This window comes from Artibeus jamaicensis, unplaced genomic scaffold (assembly GCF_021234435.1).
Source record: "Artibeus jamaicensis isolate MK-2021 breed Jamaican fruit bat unplaced genomic scaffold, CSHL_Jam_final contig_445, whole genome shotgun sequence".
Taxonomy (NCBI): domain Eukaryota; kingdom Metazoa; phylum Chordata; class Mammalia; order Chiroptera; family Phyllostomidae; genus Artibeus; species Artibeus jamaicensis.
Genome location: NW_026521832.1, coordinates 159,076 through 169,734, shown reverse-complemented (window position 1 = coordinate 169,734; position 10,659 = coordinate 159,076). Strand labels below are relative to the sequence as shown.

The 10,659-nt window shown below is 42.0% G+C and overlaps 1 protein-coding gene and 1 non-coding gene across 2 annotated transcripts; one reads left to right on the top strand and one right to left on the bottom strand.

The window, feature by feature from the left end:
- Window positions 1–680: 680 nt before the first annotated feature.
- On the bottom strand, window positions 681–6,993 carry PEX11B (peroxisomal biogenesis factor 11 beta). The gene is made up of 4 exons (XM_037145390.2): window positions 6,901–6,993; window positions 5,991–6,106; window positions 5,398–5,599; window positions 681–1,870 (listed from the first exon to the last, which is right to left on the bottom strand). Exons 1-4 carry the CDS (start codon window positions 6,954–6,956, stop codon window positions 1,465–1,467), a joined length of 780 nt encoding a protein of 259 aa, XP_037001285.2. The 5' UTR covers window positions 6,957–6,993; the 3' UTR covers window positions 681–1,464.
- Window positions 6,994–9,750: 2,757 nt separating this feature from the next.
- LOC119049427 (small nucleolar RNA SNORD62) lies at window positions 9,751–9,831 on the top strand. The gene has a single exon (XR_005082515.2). It is a non-coding gene; the product is annotated as a small nucleolar RNA SNORD62 (small nucleolar RNA).
- The last annotated feature ends 828 nt before the right edge of the window (window positions 9,832–10,659 follow it).

The following is a 10,659-nucleotide window of genomic DNA, read 5'->3' as shown; positions in this document are numbered from 1 at the left end:
AGAGGAAACAGAGTGATCTTGTTCTCTGCCTCGGTGCTGCCCTCTGGAGGCACCATCTCCGTATTCAAAGAGAACACAATTACGGAGAATTTCTGCTCGCTGTGCGCGCTCTCTCTCATATTCTTTGTTGTTTCCAAACAATAATACTTTCTTCGGGTTTCGAATAGAAAGTAGGAATGAGAGACAGTTCTTTTACTACCTAACCTTACTTATCCAAACTTGAGATATGAAAAATAAAAGAACTAGAATAACAGTGGTTTGATTTCCCCACCCACCAAGGGGAATCCCAACATGTGAAGACATAGCCAACCCACAAACTAAGCCTTACCAGCCCACTCCACTTTGTTCTGTTAGTGACCCTTAGTCTGTGCTGCCTTGTGGCATTACAGTTTTTGGAGGGACTATAAACTATGAATTGGTATGGGATGTGATTTGTGGAAACAGTATAATTACTTTAACATTAGATTTTGATCTTCTCAAACTAGGCTACAAATGTCTAACGTTGGGACTGTGGCATTAAGCTTTTTGTATCTCTACCACCTAGTATTATGCCCTGCATAGTTTAGGTGCTCAGTAAAAGTCTGTGGGTAATGATGCAGTGGCTAATACCCTGGAAAATCCAAACCACGGTGTCAGAAACAGGAGCCTTAGGTGAAAAGAATACATAGGACCAGACCAAGTATCAATGAACAAACTGATCTTTAATTTGCTGACCTAAAGGCTTGTTCTCCATTGTGGGTATGGGCCCTAACTATTTACACAGAATAACTGTACAATATTTACAGCAAGATGTTAGACATGGCATCATTCTAGTCAGGCAAAGAAGGGGTAAAAACAGATTATGAACAAAGCCCTGAAATCAAACATAAGCAGAAATCTGCAGATGTGAATAGAGGGAAGGGTAAGGGCCAAGTCATGAGGGATGTTGGTAAGGTAGACATGAGGGAGGAAGAGCATCATACCACTTCCAGTGCATGAAGGAAGAGTCCACCAGGATATAAAATCTTTAAAATTATATAATTTGTAGTCTGAAGGGAGTAAAATCTGCCACAAGCCACCTTTGTGAGGAAAAGAAGGCAATTAGAATCTTATAGACTATACCTTTTACCTCCCCTACAAAAAAAGTAATTTTGCTGCTGATTAAATTCCTAGGACAGGGACTGAAATACAGAACAGAATCTTAAACAGATTTAAGAGAGACAAAATAAAAAGAGTCAGGAGAGACACAGACAACGCAATGAAAGAGGAAAAGAACAAAACTTCCAGCAGATCTGAACATCAGAATCACACTAACTATACAGGTAAGCTTTCATCCTCATCTTGTCCAAAGCTCCTTCCTCTACCCCTAAATCTCTCAATTTTAACTTTAAGCAAGGAGTAGAGTTAGGATGAGTCTGGTACATTGGGGACAATCTAAGATTCATCTCGTCAATTCAGGTTCCCTCTTTATCCCCTACCAGAATATCAGGGCTTGAGTCGTAGCCAAGGACAGATTAGGGTGAGAATAGACAGGATGGAGGATATGAGGCCACAAAGCCCCACAATGCCAGGGCCACTGTGCCAGAGGCCTAGTTTGTCCAGTGGAATGAAGAGATCACAAGCATTTCTGACTACATCCAGCAGAAGGGGAGGATGACCCCGAAGGACCCGAGCCAGGAGAAGGACTTGGAGCTGAAGCTTCAGAGCCAGTTGGGACAGGCCTCCTCCTGGAGTTCCTGGAACCCCAGATCCCCAAGTTTCAATTCCTCCTGTGACTCCTCCTCCAGAACCCTTCTGTCGCCGGCTATAAACTGAAGACTCTTGTTCCATCAGTAGGCGGATCTCATAAGCATCACGGCTCAAATTCATGATGAGTGAAAACAGATAGTACCTGAGATACACAGGACAAAAAGGTCAGTAAGGATACATATACCTACTTAGCATATCCAATAGAACACTCAAACATTTTTTACTCTATAACAAGAATACAAGACTACATATTAGAATATCAGAAGTGAATGCTAGTACCCACTATTAGAAATGTCCTTGACCTTTCTATAACTAATATATTTATATGTACCTTAAGTTCCCGGCTTAAAATTCATGAGCATCATCAAATCTCCCAAGATCAACCTCAGATTTCACTTGGCAACATATCAGCACACACACATTCAACTTGAATTACAATAATATAAATATGTTTTAAAAGAACAAACTTTGGTCATTTCAAAAAGTCAAATTATAGATAATTTAAATTCAACCTTTAAAAAATATCTATCTATCTATCTATCTATCTATCTATCTATCTATCTATCTATCTATCTATCTAAAGAGGGAAAGGGCCCTGGCTAGTGTGGCTCAGTGGACTGAGCACTGACTCTGAATTAAAGGGTCGCTGGTTCAATTCCCAGTTGGGGCACATGCCTGGGTTGCAGCCCAGGTCCCCAGTTTGGGACGAGTGAGAAGCAACCACGCATTGCAGTTTCTCTCCCACTCTTTCTCCCTCCCTTCCCCTCACTCTAAATAAGTAAATAAATAAAATCTTTTAAAAGAGAGAGAGAGAGAGAGAGTGGGGAAGGGAGAAAAAGAGGGAGAGAAAAAGAGAAACATCAATCAGTTGTGTCTTGCAACCTAACTGGGGACTGATCCTTTAACCTAGGCATATACCCTGAGACTGGGAATGGAACCAGTGTCTTTTGCTTTGCAGGACAATGGCTGACCGACTGAGCCACACTGTTTAGGGAAAATTCAGTACTTTTGCTAAAAGCCCAGAGGTGTTAAGCAGCTTGTCAAATGTGTTAAATTATAAATTCCTTAAGAACAGTCTATGTTTTTGATACTTTAAAAAAAGTTTTTATTTTATTTTTAGAGCGAGGAGAAGGGAGGGAAAAAGAGAGGGAGTGCATCAATGTGTGGTTGCCTCTTGTGCACCTACTACCTGATACTGGGGACCTAGCTGTGCCCTGACTGGGAATCAAACCAGGGACCCTTTGGTTCACAGGCCAGCACTCAATCCACTGAGCTACACCAGGCAGGGCTGTTTTTGATTTTTAATCTACTCTTACAACAGTGGTCTCTACTCAATATAGTTGTCCTACCTCCAAAACACATCCTGAATCTAAACACATCTCTCTGTTACACTCTGTCTCCACAGTATAAGCCACCATCATCTCTTGCTGGAGCTACTACTTCAGTCTTTTAACTTGTCTTTCTATGGTGACTCTTGCCCCTTACCCCCAATGATCTAATCTCACATAGTATGTAGCATAAACTCTCCTTCTTAAAACTCTTTATATTTTCCTTCCTGTCACATTTAGAATAAAATCTAGGTAACTCACACAGGCTTAGATAGACAGGCTTTCAGACCTCAACACCTGACCCTGCCTCTCTAACTCGACATTATACAAATCTTTCCCTCAATCACTAATGCTCCACCCATGTTTCTTTCTATATTTTGATCCCATCAAGCTTGTTCTTGCTTTAAGACCTTTACACTACCATATCCCTCTACCCGGAATATTCTGCTTCCAAAATCTTCAATTGTTTGGCTCTTTCTTCCTCTTTGGGTATGAGCTTAAATGTCACCTTTTCAGAGAGGCCTTCTCTGATCCCCCATTCTAAAGTAGCTGGTCATTTATTTTCTACCACATTACCCTATTTTAATTTCCTGAACAGAATTTACCACTATCTGATATTCTTCTTATTTGTTCTTTATGTCTGTCTCCTCCCATTACAATGTAAACTCCATAGGAGCAGGGACTTTATTTATCTTTACCACTGTATCCCTGTGTCTAGACCAGTCACCTGCATATAGTAAAAGTTTGATAAATATTTGTTGAATGAAATGAATAAACATGGCATATAGACTCTTCTAGGTAGGTGCTTTTTCATACTGCTTCAATCATGCCTCTGTCCCCAGCCCTCTACAACATATGACATGTTCTAGCTATAAATCACTGAAAAAGATGAAGAAAAAAGCAATGCATAAATGGAGATAGAAGGATACCAATATAATCTAAAAGGACAAAGAGAATCATAGCAAAAAATAAAATAAAATACAGATGATATGTATACTATAATTTATTCCCAAATCATATTTCTCTCCACCTTCATTACTAGCCAGACCCTTATTGAAGCCAACATTATTTCTTGGCCATATTAAGACATCTCCTCTTTTGGCCCACTGCAATCAGTCCAATTTCCACACTGCAGCATTAGAGCACTTCTTTAAACACAATTTTGAACTATGTTCCATCCCTACTCAGAACCCATTTTACTAAGGATAAAATGTTTTTTAATAACTAAACAAAAAGCCCTGGCTGGTGTAGCTCAGTGGATTGAGCATGGGCCTGCGAACCAGACAATTGCGGTTTGATTCCCGGTCAGGGCACATTCCTGGATTGCAGGCCAGTTCCCTGCAGGCCAATTCCCAGCAGGGGATGCACAAAAGGCAACCATACATTGATGTTTCTCTCCCTCTCTCCTTCCCTTTCCCTCTAAAGATAAATAAATAAAATCTTAAAAAAAAAACTGAACAAAATATCTTATCATTGCCTAAAAAGGCCTTTCATGAATCATTGACCCCTGTCATCAACCCTGTCTATTACATTGTCTTTCTTTCTATTTTCCTAATTCCCCAAAGTCTTTTTTGGCTTACGGTCTTTAAGCATGCTATTTTCTGTTTGGAAAGTCTTTTTGGCTGCTGTTTGTTTTGTCTAATTTCTACTTAAACTTTGAACTAAAATATTACTTTCTCAAAGAGTTTTTTCCTGATTTTTGTATCTAAATTAGCTCCTCTTGTTATAGATCTCGTAACTCCCTGTATTTTTCCACAAATATGTAATTTGGTGTTTATTTATTTTAATATATGACTACCCCATGTCTGTTTGGCTTGGCAGCAATTTTCAATCAGTGTGCCACAAGAATTTTTAAAACATGCAGTACCTAACTATTTAGTCAGGGGCAATAACCTCTCTTCTCCTAGACTGTCAAATAAAAAAATGACAATGGCCAACACAACAATAGCTGTCTGGTGTATTCACCGGACAAAATTATCCCTATTTTTTGGCCAGATGGCAAAAAATATATTTTTCGCGTGCTGCAGAATTTTAGTAATTAGTTTATGTGCACCACAAAATGAAAAAGGTTGAATATCACTGATCTATAGTATAAATAGAAGCAGAATTAAAGCCATATACCTTCCTCATTCTTAGTCATTCATCATGGAAGAATGTTTATCTTCCATCTGCCTCCAACCCTTATTCTCTGATAGTTTAAGATCTAAATAAAGACTGGAAGCCAAATGACTGATTAAGATGTGTACATTCTGTGAAGCCCATGAGAAATCTTTCTCTTATAAAACGCAAGTATGCAGTAAGGAGAATACAAAAGGTCTTGTAGAATAAAAGGATATCAAACCTGTATGAACGCTGGACCCACTTCTCCTGATCCACACCGGGAGCCAGTCCAGACTTTCCAGCCCACAGGACATTGTCACAGGCAAAGTACAGGGCTCGATTGAGGTGACTAACAGTGATGCAGAATCTTAGGACAACATCTGATAGGTGCACAGCTCGTTTGGCTGACTCAAGGGCATCTGCTGAGGTACCCAACCGTAGAACTTGTGGGGATCAGCAGGGGAAGAGGAAAGATTTGGAAGCAGAGAGGCAAACAGAGAGCAAAACATAAAGAGAAAAAGCAAGCAAATGAAAGTTGAGCAAGTGATAGAAAAAAATAACAATTTTTAAAAAGCAGTAATAGTTCATTCTTTTTCACTTCAAATTTTAATTTGTATCATGGTTTAGTTTTCTTAAACTTGCCCCATTCTCTCCAATTTTTCATTACTCTCTAGCTCCTGTTCTCTTATTTCCATCGGGAGGCACACAGGGGATAAATGCAGGGCCAAATAAAGGAGAACTGGTAAAGAAGGTCAAAAACATGAAGGGGGGAGTAAGGGAGAATAGCTAGGGATAAAGTGTTGGGGTAATAAAGGAAGAGGCACAGTTACTTACGCTTTCTTCCTAGGCTCAGATGACCCTCCAGTTGTCGAATCTGTTTCTGTAACTCGGGACTGGCCCCACTTTTCTGCAGTGTGTGACCAAGAAGTGAGCAGGCGTACTGGGCGGCTCTGGAGGAGGACACAGGCAGGGTAAGGTGGAGACCTTCCTAACCTCCTGCTCAAAAATGTCCTCCAAAAGGTAAGTATGGACTTCCCTTTTTCCAGGTTGAGACCATTCCCTTTCCTCCTCTTCATGTCCATAACTCACTGTTTCTCTTCAAGCCAGGGTAAGGGAAAGGCATAAGAATAAAAAGGAGCCTAGGAGTTGGGCTCAACTTAAGAGTTGAGAAAATAAGAGACTTGGCAATGCTGATGGCCGAAGAGGACTGTGAAGGCAGAAGGTGGTCATTACAAGCACACCAGGGAGAGCAAATCTGTGATATGTGAGGAGCTTGGGGATAGTTGGCGGGCAGAGTCGTCTTCAGAATACGTGAACCAAAAGAGTTTAAGGACCTCGAGCTGAACTGCCACCAGAAGACAGGAGGAAAGCAGAGGAGTTCCCGGGTGACAGCAGGGTAAAGGCACACAGAAACTTAGAAAAACTCCTCAGCTCTGAGATCGCTATCCACCACGGAGCAAATGCTCCTCACTCCACTACTGCCCCAAAAGAGAAGTGCAGGTCTTATGTAGACACCTCTACCCAAAGCTTCCACCCCCGCTGGGCCTCTCGTGCCTCGGTTTCCCCATTCTTCCCATGAGTAGAAACGAATCATCTCATGCCTGCTCAAATCAGTGCCTCAAGATCCGTCCAGGCCCCCGTAGCCCGAGTTGACCCTTTTTGACCCCTTAGTGTGAACTGACCAAGCCTTACAAGGGTCTTCGCCGGCCCTCCCTCCCCCACTTCATTCTTATTCCTGCCGCACCTACACAGCCGCTCCCTGGCCTGGCTCTGAGCACTGAAGCGGACCCAGGCATCCATAACAGCTGCGGCCCAAGTTCCACAGCGCCACTCCCGCCCCGCTTCCCGCCCCTTGTCACGCCTCCCCGACGACTCAACGGTGCCTCGTGAGGGACAAATATCATTAGAAAAGGAAGCTAGTAGAGCTGGCCCCCCAAACGACTTTCAGAACGGAAAGCGTGCCTACATCTGCATGTTTTTGTCCGTGTCTACGTTTGAGCATCTTCTCATCAGAGGCTCCTATTTTCCTAAGCATGTCTCCAGCCATACTTCTGTATTATACATTCTGAACCAAGTGAGAGACTTGCAGGAGAGAGGTGTGGCGACTAGGGACACCATCCTCTGGTCCCCCCCCCCCCGCCCTGTCCCGCCCGGCGCCGTGGCGGGTCCAGTGGAACACCAACTCTGTTTCTGACTCTTTCTCTCTCCTACTACCTTTCCGTTTCCCTCTCAAGTTCAGGGGCCCAGGAACTAAATGTGTCTATAGAAGTAGAAGCCAGCTCCACGTTCCATTTTCCTGCAAGACCCAGACAAATGGACAGGTGATCTCCAGAATACCGATGGAGTATCTCCAGAGACAGACAAAATTCGCAATAACTAGCTCCACTGCAAAAGGAGAGCAAAGATCCAGTAACCGAAGTTCTGGTTCTTCAAACCCATACTTCATCCTCTCAACCCTTTCCCTTCTAAGTCACCGAGTCTGCAGGCAAGGCACCGGTTGAAAACAGCTATGTGAGAGGAGGCCTGGGGGCAGATCAGAAGTAGAGATGGAGTGCTCAGAGCTGCCCACATTCTCAGCTGCAGCCAAGGTCCCAGTGGGAGTGATCACTGTGCTGTTTTCTGCTGTTGGACATAACCTGGCCGTGCTGTGGTCAGTGACACACCCATAACCCAGCCAGCTCTGTCCCTCTCTGGATCAGACTATTCTATTTGTCCATTTAGCAGCTTTCGATTTACTGGTCACTTTTGTGGTTATGATACAGGGTGCAGCCTCTATTCAGTAACAGTTATACCCCTAGATGCCATCTGGGAAATCATTGTTCAATGGCTGGCCAGGAACATCATATGTGGGACACTCATGTTCCTGAAACTAATGGTCATTTATGTGGCAGCTTTCCTGCCTGTGAGCATTGATCTCCACTGCCAGGCAGCAGTACTCCACCTGGTTGGATCCCTGTCAACTGTAAGGAAACTGCTGAGGGCAGCCTGTGGACTGTTTTCTGCTTATCTTGTGCCAGGTGAGTGACTTTGTCTGGACTCAGGGTTAGACTGAACAAGAATTTGGGTACATACATGAGCCTTCAGAGACAATGGGTGTGGTTGGATCACTCCCACTCAAAGCCCTTTTAGGGAGGAGCATCTGTTTTTGGCATGTTAATTTGTATCTCTGTTAAAGAGCCTACCTCTTAAAAGGAGTACCCTTTTATCTACCCTCTTCCTTCAGCTTGGTTTTACTACACTTAGCTTTCCCCTCTTTGCATCCTCCTAATCCCACCTTGCTTCAGGACATGGTTGCAGAAAAATTGTAGGGCAGGGAGGAAACATATATGGGGGTGTATTAAGAAGACAGTGAAGCCAGGAGCTTTGATTAATCGATTCAAAAAAAGAAAAAAAAATACTGTGCATCATCCTCAGGTACACCCAAATGCTCTATCAAGGATACAGCAACAAAGTTCTGCCTTCAAGAAATGTATACACTAGTGCAGGATACAAATTAATACTATACACTTAAATGTTATGCTAGAGGTAAGTAAAAGGAGCAAAAGAACAATGAGGGGTGTCTGATCCACTCTTGGTCAGGGTAAGTTTCCCAGAGATATTAAAATTTGATTCCTGAAAGATAGATGTTAAATAAGTTAAAGTAGGAGGAATACTGGGGAGGCTGGAGGGCAGTGGATCTGAAAGTGGTTGCAGCTGAAATTGAGGGCTAGAAAATGGTAATGAACCACATTACAAATGTTTAGCTTGTACTTGACCCTCAGGGTAGTGGAGAGACACTAAAGTAAAAAGTGGATGACACAATCAGATTTGTGTATTTTACTTTAGTTTTATTGTGAAATGGGTGTCGAACTGGGGAGGGGAAGGGAGCATCTGAACTTGAGTACCAGGTAATCAAATGTCAATATGAAAATGAACTAGAATCTAGAAAGAAGATAAATATGAAGCAGTTTCTTCAAAATTGCATGTTAATTTGTATCTCTGTTAAAGAGCCTACCTCTTAAAAGCAGTACCCTTTTATCTACCCTCTTCCTTCAGCTTGGTTTTACTACACTTAGCTTTCCCCCCTTCCCTCTACCCTTGCTTCTGAGGGTAGAAGCAAGGTGGGATCAGGGGAGTGGCAGGGTGGGATAGGTAGGCCGCAGCATCTCTCAGACTAGGATTAGGAGAATATCTGGAGCTAAAATTTCCATCTCTCAAATGATAATGCATTGTAGAGTCAAAGATTTCACCCTTGAACCCACAAATATTAGACATCTAAAAACCAAAAGTGAACCTGACTGTAGTTCTAAGACTGTGTACAAGGTCTGTTCAGAAGGTAGCCAGCCATGTAATATGAAAAAGACATTTATTGAAGATACAAGGTACAGGAAACATTGTACATAGGACAATGATACCTCAGGCCCCTTCAAAGTAGGCACCTGGGGACAGCACAGTTCTCCAGTCACCATCAGCTACCCTGTTGTATTTTCCTGAATCTCACTGACAGTCTGAAATCTTTTCCCTTTCAAAGGTGACTTTAGTTTTGGGAAAAGCCAAAAGTCACAGGGAGCCAAATCTAGGCTAAGTGGGGCTTAGTTACCTGGGTGATTTGATGTTTCATCAAAAAATTCTGCCTGACCATCTGACCCTCCACTGTTGACTCAAAGCAGGCAGATAAAGTGGCGTGATTGAGAGAAAGAAAAAAAAAAAAAAAACCTCTGCATGAGACGTGATGCATGTGCGGGCATGTTTTGATGAAACTGCCAATCACCAGCTGCCCATAGCGACAGCCTTCTGAATAATCAAGTTTCTGTGGAAGAATGTTCAAGCTTAATGCAAAATTTGATGCAGATTTGTTATCTACTCACTCATTTTGAATACAGTAAACATGTTAACACAATGGCATCTCCTGCCCCCACTGACTAGTATAGTGAAGTTGTCATTGTTCATGTAAACACATTCCAGTCCACTCTCCTTGGCTGCCAGGTTACATCAGCTATCATGCAAACTGTTCTTGTTATATTAACAATAGCTGGACTTTTTCTTGACAGACTATATATATATATATATAAAACCTTCCAACAGTATATATTGCATACAGGACCTCTGCTACCCCAAGACTTAAAAAGCAGCTTGTTGCCTCTGTAAAAGTAATTACAGATGGGTTTGTTTATAAGAAGCAAATTTTAGGCATTGTTTGCTTATTTTACTTTGCTTTGTTTTTTCTGAGTCTAGGCTCTACCACTAACTAGTTATAGGTCTTCAGCTAAGTCATTTGAAATCCATGGGCCACAACATGACACAGATGAATTTCATTCTTTCTTAGAGCCTGACAACCTGATTAATAGTTGCAACCTCCATTTGCTTCAATGGCAAACTGGTGGTAACATTATGATACATGTGCAAAAGGTGCTTTTAGTTCTAAATTAGAGTCCTAATTGTGAAATTAGTGTTCCAAATTGTGTAATTCTGCACTGCCCATATGTTATGTTGTATTGAAAATATTAGTCAAAAAAATTTTTTA

What these genes read in the sequence shown, in the direction of transcription:
- PEX11B (XM_037145390.2), bottom strand. Translation starts at nt 6,956, where the DNA reads ATGGATGCCTGGGTCCGCTTCAGTGCTCAGAGCCAGGCCAGGGAGCGG. An exon ending in TCTGAGCCTAGGAAGAAAGC is followed by an intron (nt 5,600 to 5,990) that starts GTAAGTAACTGT and finishes GATCCCCACAAG; the next exon opens with TTCTACGGTTGGGTACCTCA. An exon ending in TGGGTCCAGCGTTCATACAG is followed by an intron (nt 1,871 to 5,397) that starts GTTTGATATCCT and finishes TGTGTATCTCAG; the next exon opens with GTACTATCTGTTTTCACTCA.